Genomic DNA, 25019 nt, shown 5'->3' on the forward strand with positions numbered 1-25019 from the left:
CAGGTCTGTATCTCTGTAGTTTAGGACTGTCTTACATCACAGGTCTGTATCTCTGTAGTTTAGGACTGTCTTACATCACAGGTCTGTATCTCTGTAGTTTAGGACTGTCTTACATCACAGGTCTGTATCTCTGTAGTTTAGGACTGTCTTACATCACAGGTCTGTATCTCTGTAGTTTAGGACTGTCTTACATCACAGGTCTGTATCTCTGTAGTTTAGGACTGTCTTACATCACAGCTCTGTATCTCTGTAGTTTAGGACTGTCTTACATCACAGGTCTGTATCTCTGTAGTTTAGGACTGTCTTACATCACAGGTCTGTATCTCTGTAGTTTAGGACTGTCTTACATCACAGGTCTGTATCTCTGTAGTTTAGGACTGTCTTACATCACAGGTCTGTATCTCTGTAGTTTAGGACTGTCTTACATCACAGGTCTGTATCTCTGTAGTTTAGGACTGTCTTACATCACAGCTCTGTATCTCTGTAGTTTAGGACTGTCTTACATCACAGGTCTGTATCTCTGTAGTTTAGGACTGTCTTACATCACAGGTCTGTATCTCTGTAGTTTAGGACTGTCTTACATCACAGGTCTGTATCTCTGTAGTTTAGGACTGTCTTACATCACAGGTCTGTATCTCTGTAGTTTAGGACTGTCTTACATCACAGCTCTGTATCTCTGTAGTTTAGGACTGTCTTACATCACAGCTCTGTATCTCTGTAGTTTAGGACTGTCTTACATCACAGCTCTGTATCTCTGTAGTTTAGGACTGTCTTACATCACAGGTCTGTATCTCTGTAGTTTAGGACTGTCTTACATCACAGGTCTGTATCTCTGTAGTTTAGGACTGTCTTACATCACAGGTCTGTATCTCTGTAGTTTAGGACTGTCTTACATCACAGGTCTGTATCTCTGTAGTTTAGGACTGTCTTACATCACAGGTCTGTATCTCTGTAGTTTAGGACTGTCTTACATCACAGGTCTGTATCTCTGTAGTTTAGGACTGTCTTACATCACAGGTCTGTATCTCTGTAGTTTAGGACTGTCTTACATCACAGGTCTGTATCTCTGTAGTTTAGGACTGTCTTACATCACAGGTCTGTATCTCTGTAGTTTAGGACTGTCTTACATCACAGGTCTGTATCTCTGTAGTTTAGGACTGTCTTACATCACAGGTCTGTATCTCTGTAGTTTAGGACTGTCTTACATCACAGGTCTGTATCTCTGTAGTTTAGGACTGTCTTACATCACAGGTCTGTATCTCTGTAGTTTAGGACTGTCTTACATCACAGCTCTGTATCTCTGTAGTTTAGGACTGTCTTACATCACAGGTCTGTATCTCTGTAGTTTAGGACTGTCTTACATCACAGGTCTGTATCTCTGTAGTTTAGGACTGTCTTACATCACAGGTCTGTATCTCTGTAGTTTAGGACTGTCTTACATCACAGGTCTGTATCTCTGTAGTTTAGGACTGTCTTACATCACAGGTCTGTATCTCTGTAGTTTAGGACTGTCTTACATCACAGCTCTGTATCTCTGTAGTTTAGGACTGTCTTACATCACAGGTCTGTATCTCTGTAGTTTAGGACTGTCCTACATCACAGCTCTGTATCTCTGTAGTTTAGGACTGTCTTAAATCACAGCTCTGTATCTCTGTAGTTTAGGACTGTCCTACATCACAGCTCTGTATCTCTGTAGTTTAGGACTGTCTTACATCACAGCTCTGTATCTCTGTAGTTTAGGACTGTCTTACATCACAGGTCTGTATCTCTGTAGTTTAGGACTGTCTTACATCACAGGTCTGTATCTCTGTAGTTTAGGACTGTCTTACATCACAGGTCTGTATCTCTGTAGTTTAGGACTGTCTTACATCACAGGTCTGTATCTCTGTAGTTTAGGACTGTCTTACATCACAGGTCTGTATCTCTGTAGTTTAGGACTGTCTTACATCACAGGTCTGTATCTCTGTAGTTTAGGACTGTCTTACATCACAGGTCTGTATCTCTGTAGTTTAGGACTGTCTTACATCACAGCTCTGTATCTCTGTAGTTTAGGACTGTCTTACATCACAGGTCTGTATCTCTGTAGTTTAGGACTGTCTTACATCACAGGTCTGTATCTCTGTAGTTTAGGACTGTCTTACATCACAGGTCTGTATCTCTGTAGTTTAGGACTGTCTTACATCACAGCTCTGTATCTCTGTAGTTTAGGACTGTCTTACATCACAGGTCTGTATCTCTGTAGTTTAGGACTGTCTTACATCACAGGTCTGTATCTCTGTAGTTTAGGACTGTCTTACATCACAGGTCTGTATCTCTGTAGTTTAGGACTGTCTTACATCACAGGTCTGTATCTCTGTAGTTTAGGACTGTCTTACATCACAGGTCTGTATCTCTGTAGTTTAGGACTGTCTTACATCACAGGTCTGTATCTCTGTAGTTTAGGACTGTCTTACATCACAGGTCTGTATCTCTGTAGTTTAGGACTGTCTTACATCACAGGTCTGTATCTCTGTAGTTTAGGACTGTCTTACATCACAGGTCTGTATCTCTGTAGTTTAGGACTGTCTTACATCACAGGTCTGTATCTCTGTAGTTTAGGACTGTCTTACATCACAGGTCTGTATCTCTGTAGTTTAGGACTGTCTTACATCACAGGTCTGTATCTCTGTAGTTTAGGACTGTCTTACATCACAGGTCTGTATCTCTGTAGTTTAGGACTGTCTTACATCACAGGTCTGTATCTCTGTAGTTTAGGACTGTCTTACATCACAGGTCTGTATCTCTGTAGTTTAGGACTGTCTTACATCACAGCTCTGTATCTCTGTAGTTTAGGACTGTCTTACATCACAGGTCTGTATCTCTGTAGTTTAGGACTGTCTTACATCACAGGTCTGTATCTCTGTAGTTTAGGACTGTCTTACATCACAGGTCTGTATCTCTGTAGTTTAGGACTGTCTTACATCACAGGTCTGTATCTCTGTAGTTTAGGACTGTCTTACATCACAGGTCTGTATCTCTGTAGTTTAGGACTGTCTTACATCACAGGTCTGTATCTCTGTAGTTTAGGACTGTCTTACATCACAGGTCTGTATCTCTGTAGTTTAGGACTGTCTTACATCACAGGTCTGTATCTCTGTAGTTTAGGACTGTCTTACATCACAGCTCTGTATCTCTGTAGTTTAGGACTGTCTTACATCACAGCTCTGTATCTCTGTAGTTTAGGACTGTCTTACATCACAGCTCTGTATCTCTGTAGTTTAGGACTGTCTTACATCACAGCTCTGTATCTCTGTAGTTTAGGACTGTCTTACATCACAGGTCTGTATCTCTGTAGTTTAGGACTGTCTTACATCACAGGTCTGTATCTCTGTAGTTTAGGACTGTCTTACATCACAGGTCTGTATCTCTGTAGTTTAGGACTGTCTTACATCACAGGTCTGTATCTCTGTAGTTTAGGACTGTCTTACATCACAGGTCTGTATCTCTGTAGTTTAGGACTGTCTTACATCACAGGTCTGTATCTCTGTAGTTTAGGACTGTCTTACATCACAGGTCTGTATCTCTGTAGTTTAGGACTGTCTTACATCACAGGTCTGTATCTCTGTAGTTTAGGACTGTCTTACATCACAGCTCTGTATCTCTGTAGTTTAGGACTGTCTTACATCACAGGTCTGTATCTCTGTAGTTTAGGACTGTCTTACATCACAGGTCTGTATCTCTGTAGTTTAGGACTGTCTTACATCACAGGTCTGTATCTCTGTAGTTTAGGACTGTCTTACATCACAGGTCTGTATCTCTGTAGTTTAGGACTGTCTTACATCACAGCTCTGTATCTCTGTAGTTTAGGACTGTCTTACATCACAGGTCTGTATCTCTGTAGTTTAGGACTGTCCTACATCACAGCTCTGTAGTTTAGGACTGTCCTACATCACAGCTCTGTATCTCTGTAGTTTAGGACTGTCTTACATCACAGCTCTGTATCTCTGTAGTTTAGGACTGTCCTACATCACAGGTCTGTATCTCTGTAGTTTAGGACTGTCTTACATCACAGGTCTGTATCTCTGTAGTTTAGGACTGTCTTACATCACAGCTCTGTATCTCTGTAGTTTAGGACTGTCTTACATCACAGTCTGTATCTCTGTAGTTTAGGACTGTCTTACATCACAGGTCTGTATCTCTGTAGTTTAGGACTGTCTTACATCACAGCTCTGTATCTCTGTAGTTTAGGACTGTCTTACATCACAGCTCTGTATCTCTGTAGTTTAGGACTGTCTTACATCACAGGTCTGTATCTCTGTAGTTTAGGACTGTCTTACATCACAGGTCTGTATCTCTGTAGTTTAGGACTGTCTTACATCACAGCTCTGTATCTCTGTAGTTTAGGACTGTCTTACATCACAGGTCTGTATCTCTGTAGTTTAGGACTGTCTTACATCACAGGTCTGTATCTCTGTAGTTTAGGACTGTCTTACATCACAGGTCTGTATCTCTGTAGTTTAGGACTGTCTTACATCACAGGTCTGTATCTCTGTAGTTTAGGACTGTCTTACATCACAGGTCTGTATCTCTGTAGTTTAGGACTGTCTTACATCACAGGTCTGTATCTCTGTAGTTTAGGACTGTCTTACATCACAGGTCTGTATCTCTGTAGTTTAGGACTGTCTTACATCACAGGTCTGTATCTCTGTAGTTTAGGACTGTCTTACATCACAGGTCTGTATCTCTGTAGTTTAGGACTGTCTTACATCACAGGTCTGTATCTCTGTAGTTTAGGACTGTCTTACATCACAGGTCTGTATCTCTGTAGTTTAGGACTGTCTTACATCACAGGTCTGTATCTCTGTAGTTTAGGACTGTCTTACATCACAGCTCTGTATCTCTGTAGTTTAGGACTGTCTTACATCACAGGTCTGTATCTCTGTAGTTTAGGACTGTCTTACATCACAGGTCTGTATCTCTGTAGTTTAGGACTGTCTTACATCACAGGTCTGTATCTCTGTAGTTTAGGACTGTCTTACATCACAGCTCTGTATCTCTGTAGTTTAGGACTGTCTTACATCACAGCTCTGTATCTCTGTAGTTTAGGACTGTCTTACATCACAGGTCTGTATCTCTGTAGTTTAGGACTGTCTTACATCACAGCTCTGTATCTCTGTAGTTTAGGACTGTCTTACATCACAGCTCTGTATCTCTGTAGTTTAGGACTGTCTTACATCACAGCTCTGTATCTCTGTAGTTTAGGACTGTCTTACATCACAGGTCTGTATCTCTGTAGTTTAGGACTGTCTTACATCACAGGTCTGTATCTCTGTAGTTTAGGACTGTCTTACATCACAGCTCTGTATCTCTGTAGTTTAGGACTGTCTTACATCACAGCTCTGTATCTCTGTAGTTTAGGACTGTCTTACATCACAGCTCTGTATCTCTGTAGTTTAGGACTGTCTTACATCACAGCTCTGTATCTCTGTAGTTTAGGACTGTCTTACATCACAGCTCTGTATCTCTGTAGTTTAGGACTGTCTTACATCACAGCTCTGTATCTCTGTAGTTTAGGACTGTCTTACATCACAGGTCTGTATCTCTGTAGTTTAGGACTGTCTTACATCACAGCTCTGTATCTCTGTAGTTTAGGACTGTCTTACATCACAGCTCTGTATCTCTGTAGTTTAGGACTGTCTTACATCACAGCTCTGTATCTCTGTAGTTTAGGACTGTCCTACATCACAGCTCTGTATCTCTGTAGTTTAGGACTGTCTTACATCACAGCTCTGTATCTCTGTAGTTTAGGACTGTCTTACATCACAGGTCTGTATCTCTGTAGTTTAGGACTGTCTTACATCACAGGTCTGTATCTCTGTAGTTTAGGACTGTCTTACATCACAGCTCTGTATCTCTGTAGTTTAGGACTGTCCTACATCACAGGTCTGTATCTCTGTAGTTTAGGACTGTCCTACATCACAGCTCTGTATCTCTGTAGTTTAGGACTGTCCTACATCACAGGTCTGTATCTCTGTAGTTTAGGACTGTCTTACATCACAGGTCTTTATCTCTGTAGTTTAGGACTGTCTTACATCACAGGTCTGTATCTCTGTAGTTTAGGACTGTCTTACATCATAGTTCTGTAGTTTAGGACTGTCCTACATCACAGGTCTGTATCTCTGTAGTTTAGGACTGTCTTACATCACAGGTCTGTATCTCTGTAGTTTAGGACTGTCTTACATCACAGGTCTGTATCTCTGTAGTTTAGGACTGTCTTACATCATAGTTCTGTAGTTTAGGACTGTCCTACATCACAGCTCTGTAGTTTAGGACTGTCCTACATCACAGCTCTGTATCTCTGTAGTTTAGGACTGTCTTACATCACAGCTCTGTATCTCTGTATTTTAGGACTGTCTTACATCACAGCTCTGTATCTCTGTAGTTTAGGACTGCCCTACATCACAGCTCTGTAGTTTAGGACTGTCCTACATCACAGCTCTGTATCTCTGTAGTTTAGGACTGTCCTACATCACAGCTCTGTATCTCTGTAGTTTAGGACTGTCTTACATTACAGCTCTGTATCTCTGTAGTTTAGGACTGCCCTACATCACAGCTCTGTGCCTCTGTAGTTTAGGACTGTCCTACATTACAGCTCTGTATCTCTGTAGTTTAGGACTGTCCTACATCACAGCTCTGTATCTCTGTAGTTTAGGACTGTCCTACATCACAGCTCTGTATCTCTGTAGTTTAGGACTGTCTTACATCACAGCTCTGTATCTCTGTAGTTTAGGACTGTCTTACATCACAGCTTTGTATCTCTGTAGTTTAGGACTGTCCTACATCACAGCTCTGGATCTCTGTAGTTTAGGACTGTCTTACATCACAGCTCTGTATCTCTGTAGTTTAGGACTGCCCTACATCACAGCTCTGTATCTCTGTAGTTTAGGACTGTCTTACATCACAGCTTTGTATCTCTGTAGTTTAGGACTGTCTTGCATCACAGCTCTGTATCTCTGTAGTTTAGGACTGTCCTACATCACAGCTCTGTGCCTCTGTAGTTTAGGACTGCCCTACATCACAGCTCTGTAGTTTAGGACTGTCCTACATCACAGCTCTGGAGCTCTGTAGTTTAGGACTGTCCTACATCACAGCTCTGGAGCTCTGTAGTTTAGGAAATGTCACATCAATCCCACCAAGTAATGGGCTGCGTCACAAACGGTGACCTATTCTCTTTATAGTGCACTGCTTTTGACCAGAGCCCTATAGGAATAGGGTGCCATTGGGGATGCAGACCAAGTAAATGGTTGAAGCTAGTCACCTGATCTACTTTAAATTATTTTGGTCTCATGGCATTTCTTGTTCCTCTGGAGACAAAGAAGTGCACCCACACGATGGGTAGCCAAGCTTTTCATTTAACCCTCTGCATGGTTTTAAATGGAAATCTATTCTTTGTATAACTACACATCTCTCTCTCTGTGTTGAAAGGTTGGCAGTAAAGTGCTGCTAGAAATGACCATGATTTTGTATCACACAGCAATAGTCAGTAGAAGCTATTATTCCCGACTGGACCATTCTGACATTTACGGTTTTGGATTTCTCAGTCTTATTGTGTGATCCCTGAATTTCCTCAGCAAGCATGAGCACTCAAGTCTAATATCCCAAAAGACATCAGGACCCTTATTCATGAGGTGTCTCAGAGTGCTTATATAGGATCGGTTATAATCTTATTATTTTAATAATAAATAAGATCATATGGATGGGGGGTGGATCCTAGATCAGCCCTCCTATGCTGAGACACTTTATGAATACGGGCCAGGCTCATGTCATTCAGATGAGGAGAGGGAGGAGTTCTGACTTACTGTCCGCCGAAGTCCACATAGAACCACCTCTGCAGGAGTTCATAGGTCACCAGGGTGACCCCAAACTGAGGTGAGGATCGGAACACTCGGGCTACAGTGAAAAAGCACAACTCTCAATAACACTATTTCACTACTGTGCCATTTATATCACATCATCATCATCAGATATTAATAAAAATGTGGTGATACCTCCTGCTCCTTTCCAGAAGGCCCGTGGTCCCTCCTCCTTCAGAATCTTCCAGAAGCAGTCAACGAGGCCACTGTACGTGGTCTGGCCAGCACGGGCCGCCACTTGTAGCCTGGTCTTGATAACATCGGCTGGGGTCACCAGAGAGGCCGCGGGCATACCTAAGGAGAGAACACCTCACTCAGCACTTGTTAGCACTGTAGTGGTTCTGTTATCCTGCATCAGTGTTAGTACTGTCTGTGAATGTAGTGGTTCTGTTATCCTGCATCAGTGTTACTACTGTCTCTGAATGTAGTGGTTCTGTTATCCTGCATCAGTTTTACTACTGTATCTGAATGGAGTGGTTCTGTTATCCTGCATCAGTGTTAGTACTGTCTGTGAATGTAGTGGTTCTGTTATCCTGCATCAGTGTTGGTACAGTCTGTGAATGTAGTGGTTCTGTTATCCTGCATCAGTGTTAGTACTGTCTGTGAATGTAGTGGTTCTGTTATCCTGCATCAGTGTTACTACTGTCTCTGAATGTAGTGGTTCTGTTATCCTGCATCAGTTTTACTACTGTATCTGAATGGAGTGGTTCTGTTATCCTGCATCAGTGTTAGTACTGTCTGTGAATGTAGTGATTCTGTTATCCTGGATCAGTGTTACTACTGTCTGTGAATGTAGTGGTTCTGTGATCCTGCATCAGTGTTACTACTGTCTGTGAATGTAGTGGTTCTGTTATCCTGCATCAGTGTTACTACTGTCTGTGAATGTAGTGGTTCTGTTATCCTGTATCAGTGTTACTACTGTCTCTGAATGTAGTGGTTCTGTTATCCTGCATCAGTGTTACTACTGTCTGTGAATGTAGTGGTTCTGTTATCCTGCATCAGTGTTACTACTGTCTGTGAATATAGTGGTTCTGTTATCCTGCATCAGTGTTAGTACTGTCTGTGAATGTAGTGGTTCTGTTATCCTGCATCAGTTTTACTACTGTCTCTGAATGTAGTGGTTCTGTTATCCTGCATCAGTGTTACTACTGTCTGTGAATGTAGTGGTTCTGTTATCCTGCATCAGTGTTACTACTGTCTCTGAATGTAGTGGTTCTGTTATCCTGCATCAGTGTTACTACTGTATCTGAATGGAGTGGTTCTGTTATCCTGCATCAGTGTTAGTACTGTCTGTGAATGTAGTGGTTCTGTTATCCTGCATCAGTGTTACTACTGTCTCTGAATGTAGTGGTTCTGTTATCCTGCATCAGTGTTAGTATTGTCTGTGAATGTAGTGGTTCTGTTATCCTGCATCAGTGTTGGTACAGTCTGTGAATGGAGTGGTTCTGTTATCCTGCATTAGTCTCCGTATTAGTCTGCACATTTTTTTGTCCATTAAAATAACATGAAATTGATCAGAAATACAGTGTAGACATTGTTAATGTTGTAAATGACTGTTGTAGCTGGAAACGGCTGATTTTTTTATGGACTATCTACATAGGTGGACAGAGGCCCATTATCAGCAACCATCACTCCTCTGTTCCAATGGCACGTTGTGTTAGCTAATCCAAGTTTACCATTTTAAAAGGCAAATTGATCATTAGAAAACCCTTTTGCAATTATGTTAGCACAGCTGAAAAATGTTGCAAAGAAAAAGCCATATATTAAGATGGGCAAAAGAACACAGACACTGGACAGAGGAACTCTGCCTAGAAGGCCAGCATCCCGGAGTCGCCTCCTCACTGTTGACGTTGAGACTGGTGTTTTGCGGGTACTATTGTCACGTCCTGACCAGTAAAGGGGTTATTTGTTATTATAGTTTGGTCAGGACATGGCAGGGGGTATTTGTTTAGAGTGTTTCGGCGTTTGTTGGGCTATGTGTTTATGTAGAGGGGTGTTTGTTTAGAGTGTTCCGGGGTTTTTGGTTATGTTCTATGTTAGTATATTTCTATGTTCTGGTCTAGTCTTTCTAGTTCTATGTTTAGGGTTATTGGTTTGACCTTCAATTGGAGGCAGCTGTTCTTCGTTGCCTCTGATTGAAGGTCCTATATAGAGGGGTGTTTTTTGTAATGGGTTTTGTGGGAAGTTGTTTTTGCACTGCTGTGTTTAGCCTGCAAGACTGTTTGTCGTTCGTTTTCTTGTTTTGTTATTTAAGTGTTCAATAAAAGTAAATATGAGCACTCAACCCGCTGCGCCTTGGTCTACTACATACGACGACCATTACAACTATTTAATTCTTCAGTTCCGGAACTCCAATTTGAGCAGCAGCAGCTGAAAAAATGAGCTCCTACAAATATTGAAATTTACATGGTTTTTAGAGTGAAGTACATCGGGAAAAAAGCAAAAGAAAACTGCAAGACTGAATAGGAGAAAAAACAAGCAACAAACAAAGAAGATAGGCTTTTGAAAAATAACTATTTTTCATAAAATTGTAGTTATCTTAGCTAGCTGAATTGTTTACCAGTTGCTAAGCAGTTGCTAGGGACTCTTTTGGAAGAAGCTAGCTAGCTAACGAAGAACAACAAAGAATATCTAGTTAACAGAAGAAAAGAAAGAGAAAATCAGGACAGAAGAAAAAGGATATCAAAGTGAAACAGTTCTCTAAAGACACAAGAGACAATAATACAAGAAACAACACTTCTGTAGCTTGTCAACTATGTGTCTGTCTATCCCTGTTCTCTCCTCTCTGTACAGGCCATACAAACGCTTCACACCGCGTGGCCGCTGCCACTCTAACCTGGTGGTCCCAGCGCGCACGACCCACGTGGAGTTCCAGGTCTCCGGCAGCCTCTGGAACTGCCGGTCTGCAGCCAACAAGGCTGAGTTCATCTCAGCCTATGCTACCCTCCAGTCCCTAGACTTTCTGGCGCTGACGGAAACATGGATTACCACAGATAACACTGCTACTCCTACTGCTCTCTCTTCGTCTGCCCACGTGTTCTCGCATACCCCTAGTGCATCGAGCCAGCGGGGTGGTGGCACTGGAATCCTCATCTCTCCCAAGTGGACATTCTCTCTTTCTCCCCTGACCCATCTGTCTATCTCCTCATTTGAATTCCATGCTGTCACAGTTACCAGCCCTTTCAAGCTTAACATCCTTATCATTTATCGCCCTCCAGGTTCCCTTGGAGAGTTCATCAATGAGCTTGACGCCTTGATAAGTTCCTTTCCTGAGGATGGCTCACCTCTCACAGTTCTGGGTGACTTTAATCTCCCCACGTCTACCTTTGACTCATTCCTCTCTGCCTCCTTCTTTCCACTCCTCTCCTCTTTTGACCTCACCCTCTCACCTTCCCCCCCTACTCACAAGGCAGGCAATACGCTTGACCTCATCTTTACTAGATGCTGTTCTTCCACTAATCTCATTGCAGGCTCTCCGCACTGCTAAAGCTAACTCTCTCTCCTCTGCTCTCATCCTTCTAGACCTATCTGCTGCCTTTGATACTGTGAACCATCAGATCCTCCTCTCCACCCTCTCCGAGTTGGGCATCTCCGGCGCGGCCCACGCTTGGATTGCGTCCTACCTGACAGGTCGCTCCTACCAGGTGGCGTGGCGAGAATCTGTCTCCGCACCATGCGCTCTCACCACTGGTGTCCCCCAGGGCTCTGTTCTAGGCCCTCTCCTATTCTCGCTATACACCAAGTCACTTGGCTCTGTCATATCTTCACATGGTCTTTCCTATCATTGCTATGCAGACGACACACAATTAATCTTCTCCTTTCCCCCTTCTGATAACCAGGCGGCGAATCGCATCTCTGCATGTCTGTCAGACATATCAGTGTGGATGACAGATCACCAGCTCAAGCTAAACCTCGGCAAGATGGAGCTGCTCTTCCTCCCGGGGTTCCAGGACTGCCCGTTCCATGATCTCGCCATCACGGTTGACAACTCCCTTGTGTCCTCCTCCCAGAGTGCTAAGAACCTTGGCGTGATCCTGGACAACACCCTGTCGTTCTCCACTGACATCAAGGCAGTGACCCGATCCTGTAGGTTCATGCTCTACAACATTCGCAGAGTACGACCCTGCCTCACACAGGAAGCGGCGCAGGTCCTAATCCAGGCACTTGTCATCTCCCGTCTGGATTACTGCAACTCGCTGTTGGCTGGGCTCCCTGCCTGTGCCATTAAACCCCTACAACTCATCCAGAACGCCGCAGCCCGTCTGGTGTTCAACCTTCCCAAGTTCTCTCACGTCACCCCGCTCCTCCGCTTTCTCCACTGGCTTCCAGTTGAAGCTCGCATCCGCTACAAGACCATGGTGATTGCCTACGGAGCTGTGAAGAGAACGGCACCTCCATACCTTCAGGCTCTGATCAGGCCCTACACCCAAACAAGGGCACTGTGTTCATCCACCTCTGGCCTGCTGGCCCCCCTACCTCTGAGGAAGCACAGTTCCCGCTCAGCCCAGTCAAAACTGTTCGCTGCTCTGGCACCCCAATGGTGGAACAAGCTCCCTCACGACGCCAGGACAGCGGAGTCAGTCACCACCTTCCGGAGACACCTGAAACCCCACCTCTTTAAGGAATACCTAGGATAGGATAAAGTAATCCTTCTAACCCCCCCCCCCCCCCCCCCCCCCCCTTAAAAGATTTAGATGCACTATTGTAAAGTGGTTGTTCCACTGGATATCATAAGGTGAATGCACCAATTTGTAAGTCGCTCTGGATAAGAGCGTCTGCTAAATGACTTAAATGTAAATGTAAATGTTTAATGAAGCTGCCAGTTGAGGACTTGTGAGGCATCTGTTTCTCAAACTACACTCTAATGTACTTGTCCTCTTGCTCAGTTGTTCACCGGGGCCTCCCACTCCTCTTTCTATTCTGGTTATAGCCAGTTTGTGCTGTTCTGTGAAGGGAGCAGTACACAGTGCTGTACGAGATCTTCAGGTTCTTGGCAATTTCTCACATGGAATAGCCTTCATTTCTCAGAACAAGAATAGACTGACGAGTTTCAGAAGAAAGTCCTTTGTTTCTGGCCAAACCCGCAAATGATGATGCTCCAGATACTCAACTAGTCTAAAGAAGGCCAGTTTTATTGCTTCTTTAATCAAACAACAGTTTTCAGCTGTGCTAACATAAAAAGGGTTTTCTAATGATCAATTAGCCTTTTATGATAGAAATTATAAACTTGGATTAGCTAACACAACGTGCCATTGCAACACAGGAGTGATGGTTGCTGATAATGGGCCTATGTAGATACTCCATTAAAAATCAGCCGTTTCCAGCTACAATAGTCATTTACAACATTAACAATGTCTACACTGTATTTCTGATCAAGTTCATGTTATTTTAATGGACAAAAAGTGTGCTTTTCTTTCAAAAACACGGACATTTCTAAGTGACCCCAAACTTTTGAAGGGTAGTGTACATCATGTGTATGACCAATAAACAAACTGGAACTCTCAATGAGATTTTTATCTCACTCATCTTGTCTACGTTTGGACTTATTTCAAAACATCATCGTATCCTACTTTCATTTGAGCCTTTGGTCATCTGAATGAGTACCAGTCATATGTTGAACTACTCTCTTGATCCTTTCCACAGAAAGTTGTGTACGATCAGAAAAATACATTAGAAAACTCCATTGGCTCTACTATGTAATGTTCATGGTTTTCTCCTGCAACGGGCAGACAATACGAGGTAATGAGATGGACACACAAAAGCGTCCCACGTGCCAGTGACTGGGGGCCCCATGCGGGCAGCCCTCTCCAGCCACTTCAGCTATGAATGGCATCAATCATCAATGGCTGCTTTCGACCACCACGCACAGTCATTACCATCACCGGCCTCTTCACCAGCTAGTCACACAGGCTACACGTCTTCAAACTAAACGAGCCATTCAATTCAACCACTGATCAACTCACTCACTGCAAATGTGACAGAACTGGAAAGACCACCTGCACTGATATCCTTCACATGTGAGGACAGGAGATGAGAGGACAGGAGGGGAGAGCAGAGGAGGGGGGAGGAGAGGAGAGGAGTGGAGAGGAAGGGGGAGGAGAGGAGGGTAGTGAAGGGGGGAGGAGAGGAGGGGAGAGGAGTTGAGAGGAAAGGGGAGGAGAGGAGAGGAGAGGAGTGGAGAGGAAGGGGGAGGAGAGGAGGGTAGTGAAGGGGGGAGGAGAGGAGGGGAGAGGAAAGGGGAGGTGAGGAGAGGAGGGAAAGGGAGAAGAGAGGAGGGAGAGGAGAACTCAACTGGTTTCACAGCACATTCAAAGTGCTAAGGAGACTCAGAGAAGCACCTCAAAACACAGGAACACAGTCTTAAATCTCCCTCTCAAAGCTACCTCAGAAAGTCTATTCCTCTACAGCCAGAGAGAGAGAGAGAGAGAGAGCACAGGAGGAGGAGGAACTGGGAGATGACCAGCTCTGCAGTGTGTTCTGGGATCAGGGATCAGGGGGGTCTATATAATGCCGCCCAAACTGAGCGTGTAATTACATTTCCTGAGCCGACTGTAAAGCGTTAATTACCAAAAAGGCTTAACCGCTGATAAATGTAGAAAGGAGTGATAAATACTATGAGCAAATGAAAAATCATAAACTCCATTTCAGGTTTCTAAACTAGCTCCTGGACCTGATCGAGGGAGTTACCAAAATAAGACGAAGGGGGAGATTGGGAGTAGGAATGTCTTTTTACATTTATATGACTTTTCCATGTACTGTAGCGCCATGATCGCTGCTCAGTCAGCGCTGAATGGCAGAACTACAGCACTGACCGACATATCCCTCAGGATTCAAAATAAATATTAACCCTTTTCTTTTGACGTTCCAAACCACCCTGGCTTGGCTTCTGCACTCGCCTTCTTATACGCTGTTTTCTTTAAGATAAACCCACTCAAATAAAAATATTCAACCTACAGACTCGCTCCAGATCATATTTTTAAGTAGGAAGAGGAGACAGAGACCTGGAAGACTGTGGATCAAAACTGTCTTTCCTCCGGGTTGTCAGTATCGTGACATCTGTTGATGGCCAACACAGCTCCTCAACCTCCCTCAGCGCCTCACTCTTAACATTCCTAACACACAGGCTGCCTCTCAACAGGCACCCTATTCCCTATATAGTGCACTACTTTTGACCAAAAAGTCAAAAGTACTATTGGCCATGGTCAAAAGTAGGGCACTATATAGGGCACAGGGTGGCAGTTGGGACAGAGCTCAGGCTGCCAGTTCCTATATGTTAGCAGAGGAAAGTCTCCCATCCTATCGAAACCCTGTTGGCAGGCAGGCGGTTGGTCTCTCTTTGGGCTCCAAACCCCAGCCTCCAGCCAATCGCTGAGCACTCTAATTAGGGACGACCACGATGGAGCCTGCGGTCGTCGGTGGCTACTGGGGTCTTAGGCCTGGAGCCGGGAGGCTGGGAGGGATAGAGGAATGGGAATGGAGGGATGGAAGGAGGGAGGGAGGGATAGAGGAATGGGAATGGAGGGATGGAAGGAGGGAGGGAGGGATAGAGGAATGGAGGGATGGATGGAGGGTGGGAGGGAGGGATAGAGGAATGGGGAATGGAGGGATGGATGGGGGAAAGAAAGGGGTGGAGGCTGGGGAATGGAGGAAAGGAGGGATGGAGAGGGGCAAGATAGAGGGATAGAGGCTAGGAGGGAAGGAGGTTAGAGGGATGGAGCTGGGGTCTGGGTCTGGGCCGAGTTCCATGTGGTGGCTCACCACCCACCAGGAATGCTCACGCTTGGTTTTCTGCTTCCTCAAGAATGGTTCCTTATTAAGCTTGTGCTAGTGACAACATTTTAACAGTATTGTATTTTTATCTGAATCGTCATCTTCTGATCATCAATGACCAATATGGTTGGATGTGTGTATAATGTATAATGTATAATGTATAGGCTGAGAGAGAGAGAGACAGAGAGAGACAGACAGAGAGAGAAACTGAGAGAGACTGAGAGAGACACAGAAAATAAACCAGGGAGAGAAAAGAATAACTCTTAGAAAAAAGGTTCCAAAAGGTAGAACTGTTTCTACCTGGAACTAAAAGAGTTCGACCTGCAACTAAAAAGGGTTATTCAAAGCTTTCTCCTATGAGGACAACCAAAGAACACTTTAAGGGTTCTGAGCCACAGTGTTGCATGGTATATTACCTGCTATGGCCCCTGAAAACAGCAGCTTGCCCGGTCCGATCCTCCCATCCTCATCACTCATGTAGGTCTTGACGTGAGCATAGCAGGGGAAGTAGATGGCTGAGAAGGGGATGTCTCGCAGGAAACAGGCTTTGGCTCCCTGTGGATGGTGTAGCGAGAAAGAAGAGACCAATGGGTGAGGAAGGGGGGGGGGTGAGAGATGTGGAGGACAGAGAAACAAGAAGGGAGGCACCAGACAAGGAGGGGTCAAAACAGAAAGAGAGAGACAAGAAGGGAGGGAGGGAGGGAGGGAGGGAGGGAGGGAGGGAGGGAGGGAGGGAGGGAGGGAGGGAGGGAGGGAGGGAGGGAGGGAGGGAGGGAGGGAGGGAGGGAGGGAGGGAGGGAGGGAGGGATACAAAGAAGTTTTGTAAAAGACTGAGGTCTCACATACAGTACTGTAACCCTTTATCCTTTTGACATCCTGATCTGGAAAATAAATGCAAGTGTTTTCTGGAATGGAAAGATGTTACCTTCAACAGCTTTTTCCAGTCCCATCAGAACATCATTTCTTATAGCATAGCTTGTGGTATTCGTTCTGAAAAATCTAACCCCAAAATGTCTAAGACTGGTTTCTGTTCCTGTCCCTCTATTTGAAAAGCTGGTATCTTACACATCACTAGGGCCAGGAGTGTACTCTGACCATATGACCTGGACAGGGAAAACTCTGGGCTCTACACTACAACTCATCACCTCTCCTCACTTCTCATCTCCATCTGGCTGCCAGTTCATATATGTGAGACGAGAGAGAGAGATAGAGAGAGAGGGAGAGAGCGGGATAGAGAGAGGGAGGGAGAGGGATAGAGAGAAAGGGAGGGAGGGATAGAGAGAGAGGGAGGGAGAGGAGAGAGGGAGGGAGGGAGAGGGATAGGAAGAGAGATAAAGAGAGAAGGAGCGGGATAGGGAGAAAGCGAGAGAAAGAGGGAGAGAGAGAGAGTGGAGAGTGAAAGACGAGAGATCAGGAAAAGAGGAGGAAGATTGCCTCTGTCCATCACCGTAAAGAAACCCATATCTTCAACCAGATTACGTTTCATCTTATTCCCCTCCTTGGCTGCCATCCAGGTGAGGTTGAGGAAGAGAAAACGATGGCTCTCCCTTCAACAGAGCAGTTTAAAGCCAAGGTTGAATCCCAAATGGCACCCTATTGGCACTATACAGGGAATTGGCTGCCATTTGGGACTCAGACCAGGAAAAGTTATTCTTTAAACGGGCTTCATTTAACTGCTGGGGTTAATCCTACCACTCATCCACAGCGTACACAGATACCTTACTGTATGGTATCTCTTCTTTCCTCAAGCACTTTGCTTCTTTCTCCCCTCCCCTCCCCTGCCCTGCCCTGCCTGCCCTGGACTGCCCTGCCCTGCCCTGCCTGCCCTGGACTGCCCTGCCCTGCCCTGCCTGCCCTGCCCTGGAGTGCCCTGCCCTGGACTGCCTGCCCTGCCCTGGACTGCCCTGCCCTGCCCTGCCTGCCCTGCCCTGGAGTGCCCTGCCCTGGACTGCCTGCCCTGCCCTGGACTGCCCTGCCCTGCCCTGCCTGCCCTGCCCTGGAGTGCCCTGCCCTGGACTGCCTGCCCTGCCCTGGACTGCCCTGCCTGCCTGCCTGCCCTGCCCTGGACTGCCCTGCCCTCCCTCCCCTGCCCTGGACTGCCCTGCCTGCCCTGCCCTGCCCTGGACTGCCCTGCCTGCCCTGCCCTGCCCTGCCTGCCCTGCCCTGCCCTGCCCTGCCCTGCCCTCCCCACCCCGTCAGGGCCGCCATGCCAGACAGCGTGCTGAAAAGTTGACGATAGTATCGCCAAGGCCCTGGTTCACAATTGCACACAGACAGTACGGCAGTACAGGCCTAGTACTGTTTAAATACATGGAGGTGAGACTAACCTGTTTAAATACATGGAGGTGAGACTAACCTGTTTAAATACATGGAGGTGAGACTAACCTGTTTAAATACATGGAGGTGAGACTAACCTGTTTAAATACATGGAGGTGAGACTAACCTGTTTAAATACATGGAGGTGAGACTAACCTGTTTAAATACATGGAGGTGAGACTAACCTGTTAAATACATGGAGGTGAGACTGACCTGTTTAAATACATGGAGGTGAGACTGACCTGTTTAAATACATGGAGGTGAGACTGACCTGTTAAATACATGGAGGTGAGACTAACCTGTTTAAATACATGGAGGTGAGACTGACCTGTTAAATACATGGAGGTGAGACTGACCTGTTAAATACATGGAGGTGAGACTGACCTGTTTAAATACATGGAGGTGAGACTAACCTGTTTAAATACATGGAGGTGAGACTAACCTGTTTAAATACATGGAGGTGAGACTAACCTGTTTAAATACATGGAGGTGAGACTAACCTGTTTAAATACATGGAGGTGAGACTAACCTGTTTAAATACATGGAGGTGAGACTGACCTGTTAAATACATGGAGGTGAGACTGACCTGTTAAATACATGGAGGTGAGACTAACCTGTTTAAATACATGGAGGTGAGACTAACCTGTTTAAATACATGGAGGTGAGACTGACCTGTTAAATACATGGAGGTGAGACTGACCTGTTTAAATACATGGAGGTGAGACTAACCTGTTTAAATACATGGAGGTGAGACTAACCTGTTTAAATACATGGAGGTGAGACTGACCTGTTAAATACATGGAGGTGAGACTGACCTGTTAAATACATGGAGGTGAGACTGACCTGTTTAAATACATGGAGGTGAGACTAACCTGTTTAAATACATGGAGGTGAGACTAACCTGTTTAAATACATGGAGGTGAGACTAACCTGTTTAAATACATGGAGGTGAGACTAACCTGTTTAAATACATGGAGGTGAGACTAACCTGTTTAAATACATGGAGGTGAGACTGACCTGTTAAATACATGGAGGTGAGACTGACCTGTTAAATACATGGAGGTGAGACTGACCTGTTTAAATACATGGAGGTGAGACTGACCTGTTAAATACATGGAGGTGAGACTGACCTGTTAAATACATGGAGGTGAGACTGACCTGTTAAATACATGGAGGTGAGACTGACCTGTTAAATACATGGAGGTGAGACTGACCTGTTAAATACATGGAGGTGAGACTGACCTGTTAAATACATGGAGGTGAGACTGACCTGTTAAATACATGGAGGTGAGACTGACCTGTTAAATACATGGAGGTGAGACTGACCTGTTTAAATACATGGAGGTGAGACTGACCTGTTTAAATACATGGAGGTGAGACTGACCTGTTAAATACATGGAGGTGAGACTGACCTGTTAAATACATGGAGGTGAGACTGACCTGTTTAAATACATGGAGGTGAGACTGACCTGTTAAATACATGGAGGTGAGACTGACCTGTTTAAATACATTGAGGTGAGACTGACCTGTTAAATACATGGAGGTGAGACTGACCTGTTTAAATACATGGAGGTGAGACTGACCTGTTAAATACATGGAGGTGAGACTGACCTGTTAAATACATGGAGGTGAGACTGACCTGTTTAAATACATGGAGGTGAGACTGACCTGTTAAATACATGGAGGTGAGACTGACCTGTTAAATACATGGAGGTGAGACTGACCTGTTAAATACATGGAGGTGTAGGCCAGGGGTCGCAACAGGCGACAGGAGGGTCAAAACTAGCCTGCAAGTGATTTTCTTTGGCCCACCAAAGTTTTTAGTAAAGAAATTATAATAACAAAAGGATTTAAATTTTTGGGTCAAAAAAGAGCAACAGAAATTCAGCAAAAAACGAGTTTAATTTAGGAATAAAAAAAGAGAGAATATAACAAGGGATGAGATCGTGTTATTTTCCAATATAATAATTTTAGGGGTTAGTTATGGTCAATTTGCAGTGTACAAATTATTCAAATTTTTACAGCCCCCAACCATCCGCTCTGATAAAAATGGCCCTGAGGCGGATTGCCTACCCTGGTGTAGGCTGACATAATATGTGTGTCTCCTTCTGTCTATGGCTTTGAATGAGGGATTGTGCATGTGATTGACTGTGAGTACTGGAGTACACACAAGTATGTGTTTATATGAGTGAATAGGTTTGTCTTGATAAATACTGCACTGCAGACACAGCAATACCATACATGTGATAGGATCATAGTTGGAGTTCTCACTGTGAACAGTGGTGGCACTAGCGCATCAGCCAGTCAGTCAGTCAGCCAGTCCCTCCAGCAGCGGAGCGGAGGTAGGTAGCAGGGAGAGGCAGAGAGAGAGGCTGAGGGGCAGGGTAATTAGCCTGACAAAGGGTGCTCTGTGCCTGGGCACAGCCCTGAGGAGCCAACCCGTCTGGGACTCACAGGCTGGAGCCTGTCTGGGCCCTCCCGGCCCTCCTGCTTCTCTCTCAATGCACATTGTCTCAGCAGGAGGACAGGAGACACAGAGGGAGACAGGGGAGGCACCACTACCGTCATACCGGATTCAGCATTCTCATACATACGACGGAGCAGGCATACTGTAGACACACGCACACACACAAACACACACAGACACACACACACACACACACACACACACACACACACACACACACACACACACACAGACACACAGACACACACACACACACACACACACACACACACACACACACACACACACACACACACACACACACACACACACACACACAGACACACACAGACACACACACACGCGCACACACACACGCACACACACACACAGACACACACAGACACACAGACACACACACACACAGACACACACAGACACACACACACACGGACAGACACATACAAGTGGAGGCATCCGGTTCAGCACTCTCTCGCACACACACACACACACACACTGATTGATGAACACAAAAAACTAACATGGGACGAACCTGGGAAGACATAGAACTGAAACTTTGCTAAGAAAAGAGAAAGGGTTAGAATCTGCAGGCTCTGGATGAAGTAACCTTGAGCTGTCATTTAAATCAAACCCAAATAAGTGTTAACGCCCACAGCTTTAATGAGAGATAAAAGACTAAATCAGAACTCTCTAAAATGCTTCATGAATCAACGACACTGGTCATCGGTGCCCTTCTAAAAACCAACCTCTCCATAATGAGAATGACCCACCGTCGTTCTAAAATAAAGACAAACATAGCACCTGCCAGAGCTCAAATCCCCATCCAACATTCCCTTGAAAACAAAACGCAGAGCCCCTCTACCTACCTGAGTCAATGGTATTCAGTCCATTATTACCATGGCCATTGTTACAAAGTTAGCTTACGTTGTTTATATCTCAATCTCAGCCATGCTCCCTGCTACCTGGCCCTGGGGGGCCCTACGGTCCACAGTCCCTCATAGGCCCTCACTAGCAATCTCTACCTGATTCAGCTGCTATTGTAGCTGAGGGGTTAAGTACAGCTATGTCCTAATTGTCCCTGTCTTTGAATTCAGTGCTAGGTGTACAGAAGGATCTACCTTATAGAGGCCAAAGAAGCCCAGGTCCTTGATGACAGATATGGCGCTGACGCGGGGGCCGGTGGTGATCTCTCCAGCCACCTGCAGCCGGATCTTCACGATCTCCAGAGGGTTGGTAAAGATCACCTGAGATCCACCCGCCTGGACGACACACACAACACACACACACACACACACACACACACACACACACACACACACACACACACACACACACACACACACACACACACACACACACACACACACACAGTGGGGAAAGGATTTACAGTATTAGATAAGGGTTTATTTAATCTTTTTGTAATAAAACTGTGACACAATGGGCTGTAAGTGGCCACTGTAGCTAGGTAACAGAGTCACCCATCAGCATACACTGATGGTGTCCTGATAGGCACCTCACAGGTCTGACTGATGTCATTCACACACAGGACAGTTCAATAGGCTACACCGGCAGTCATTCAAAGTAGACAGGCTGCTAGGTCTGTCAGTGATAGATCACTGTAGACAGGCTGCTAGGTCTGTCAGTGATAGATGTTCACTGTAGACAGGCTTCTAGGTCTGTCAGTGATAGATCACTGTAGACAGGCTGCTAGGTCTGTCAGTGATAGATGTTCACTGTAGACAGGCTGCCAGGTCTGTCAGTGATAGATGTTCACTGTAGACAGGCTGCTAGGTCTGTCAGTGATAGATGTTTACTGTAGACAGGCTGCTAGGTCTGTCAGTGATAGATGTTCACTGTAGACAGGCTGCTAGGTCTGTCAGTGATAGATGTTCACTGTAGACAGGCTGCTAGGTCTGTCAGTGATAGATGTTCACTGTAGACAGGCTGCTAGGTCTGTCAGTGATAGATGTTCACTGTAGACAGGCTCCCAGGTTTGTCAGTGATAGATGTTCACTGTAGACAGGCTGCTAGGTCTGTCAGTGATAGATGTTCACTGTAGACAGGCTCCCTGGTCTGTCTCTAGTCTCTAAACAGTCCTTATTCAGTTCTACCCTGCCTGAGGGGTTCTGTCTTAACAACGCTCCAACCTTGTACTTGGTGCCGGAGATCAAACACCCAGCCACAGGCCCAGACAGGTTCCTCTCAGAGAGCTTTCAGGCAGCACGGCTTTCATGCCACAGCTACGGTATCTAGAGCTGGGGGTGTGGTGCAGCAGCGGCGGCGTTTAAAACGGTGTTTATAGCTAACTGCGTCTCGGCACGGAGAGGGAGAGCAAGGACGTAGTTAGCCGGGAAGGTGGCAACCATTCTGGAACTCTCTCTCGGCCTCTGCCTCGCTCTCTCTGTCTCTCTCTCCCGGTCTTTCTCTCTTCCTAGTTGCCCCTGGATACTGTGGCTGCACAGAAAGCGGCACAGTGCAATTAGATAGAAATCTGTTTCCATGGAGCCCTTCCCCGCCGTTAAAAAGGGCCTGTACTGTTTGTTGTTGTTCTTTCTCCGCCCTCATTGCTGTGGAATATGAATGTTGAATTTTGTGTCTTCTATCTTACGGGAAAGCCATCAAATGAGTGCCCCAATCTGAATCTGCAACCATGTGCGTTTTTTAACAGCCGCCCTAGAATTCGTAAGTAAGCATTTCCATATTTCGAGGAAGAGATCATAATCGTCTCATTGAAGGTATTAAAACTTTAAATAGAGTGGAGCAGAACCGACCCACACTTCCCTTCCAAAACTTTAAATTTTTATTTATTTTTTTATTTCACCTTTATTTAACCAGGTAGGCAAGTTGAGAACAAGTTCTCATTTACAATTGCGACCTGGCCAAGATAAAGCAAAGCAGTTCGACAACATACAAAAACACAGAGTTACACATGGAGTAAAACAACATACAATCAATGATACAGTAGAAAAAATAAGACTATATACAATGTGAGCAAATGATGTGAGATAAGGGAGGTAAAGGCAAAAAAAGGCCATGGTGGCCGAGTAAATAAAGTATAGCAAGTAAACACTGGAATGGTAGATTTGTTATTTGAAGAAAGTTCAAAGTTCAAATATAAATAATATGGTGCAAAGGAGCAAAATAAATAAAATAAATAAATAAAGTAGGGGAAGAGGTAGTAGTTTGGGCTAAATTATAGATGGGCTATGTACAGGTGCAGTGATCTGGGAGCTTCTCTGATAGCTGGTGCTTAAAGCTAGTGAGGGAGATAAGTGTTTCCAGTTTCAGAGATTTTTGTAGTTCGTTCCAGTCATTGGCAGCAGAGAACTGGAAGGAGAGACGACCAAAGGAGGAGTTGGCTTTAGGGGTGACCAGAGAGATATACCTGCTGGAGCGCGTGCTACAGGTGGGTGCTGCTATGGTGACCAGTGAGCGGAGATAAGGGGGGACTTTACCTAGTAGGGTCTTGTAGATGACCTGGAGCCAATGTGTTTGGCGACGATTATGAAGTTAAGGCCAGCCAACGAGAGCGTACAGGTCGCAGTGGTGGGTAGTATATGGGGCTTTGGTGACAAAACGGGTGGCACTGTGATAGCTTGTTGAGTAGGGTATTGGAGTAGGGTATTGGAGGCTATTTTGTAAATGACATCGCCGAAGTCGAGGATTGGTAGGATGGTCAGTTTTACGAGGGTACGTTTGGCAGCATGAGTGAAGGATGCTTTGTTGCGAAATAGGAAGCCAATTCTAGATTTAACTTTGGATTGGAGATGATTGATGTGAGTCTGGAAGGAGAGTTTACAGTCTAACCAGACACCTAGGTAATTCTAAGTCAGAACCGTCCAGAGAAGTGATGCTGGACAGGCGGGCAGGTGCAGGCAGCGATCGGTTGAAGAGCATGCATTTAGTTTTACTTGTATTTAGGAGCAGTTGGAGACCACGGAAGGAGAGTTGTATGGCATTGAAGCTCGTCTGGAGGGTTGTTAACACAGTGTCCAAAGAAGGGCCAGAAGTATACAGAATGGTGTTGTCTGCGTAGAGGTGGATCAGAGATTCACCAGCAGCAAGAGCGACATCATTGATGTATACAGAGAAAAGAGTTGGCCCAAGAATTGAACCCTGTGGTACCCCCATAGAGACTGCCAGAGGTCCGGACAGCAGGCCCTCCGATTTGACACACTGAACTCTATCAGAGAAGTAGTTGGTGAACCAGGCGACGCAATCGTTTGAGAAACCAAGGCTACTGAGTCTGCCGATGAGGATGTGGTGATTAACAGAGTCAAAAGCTTTGGCCAGGTCAATGAATACGGCAGCACAGTATTGTTTCTTATCGATGGCGGTTACGATGTCGTTTAGGACCTTGAGCGTGGCTGAGGTGCACCCATGACCAGCTCTGAAACCAGATTGCATAGCGGAGAGGGTGCGGTGGGATTCGAAATGGTCGGTAATCTGTTTGTTGACTTGGCTTTCGAAGACCTTAGAAAGGCAGGGAAGGATGGATATAGGTCTGTAGCAATTTGGGTCAAGAGTGTCACCTCCTTTGAAGAGGGGGATGACAGCAGCTGCTTTCCAATCTA

General features: G+C 45.2%; 1 protein-coding gene across 1 annotated transcript in view; it reads right to left on the reverse strand.

The window, feature by feature from the left end:
* The window catches only part of LOC106570470 (electrogenic aspartate/glutamate antiporter SLC25A13, mitochondrial), a 129179-nt gene that overhangs the window by 13389 nt on the left and 90771 nt on the right, over positions 1 to 25019 (reverse strand). The window contains exons 14-17 of the mRNA XM_014142850.3: positions 21564 to 21704; positions 16079 to 16217; positions 8028 to 8186; positions 7839 to 7929 (exon numbers count right to left, since the gene is read on the reverse strand). Coding sequence (XP_013998325.1) covers positions 7839 to 7929; positions 8028 to 8186; positions 16079 to 16217; positions 21564 to 21704 — 530 coding nt within the window. The remainder of the gene's footprint in view (positions 1 to 7838; positions 7930 to 8027; positions 8187 to 16078; positions 16218 to 21563; positions 21705 to 25019) is intronic.

The sequence above is a fragment of the Salmo salar genome, chromosome 14 (assembly GCF_965601325.2).
Source record: "Salmo salar chromosome 14, fSalSal1, whole genome shotgun sequence".
Lineage (NCBI taxonomy): Eukaryota > Metazoa > Chordata > Actinopteri > Salmoniformes > Salmonidae > Salmo > Salmo salar.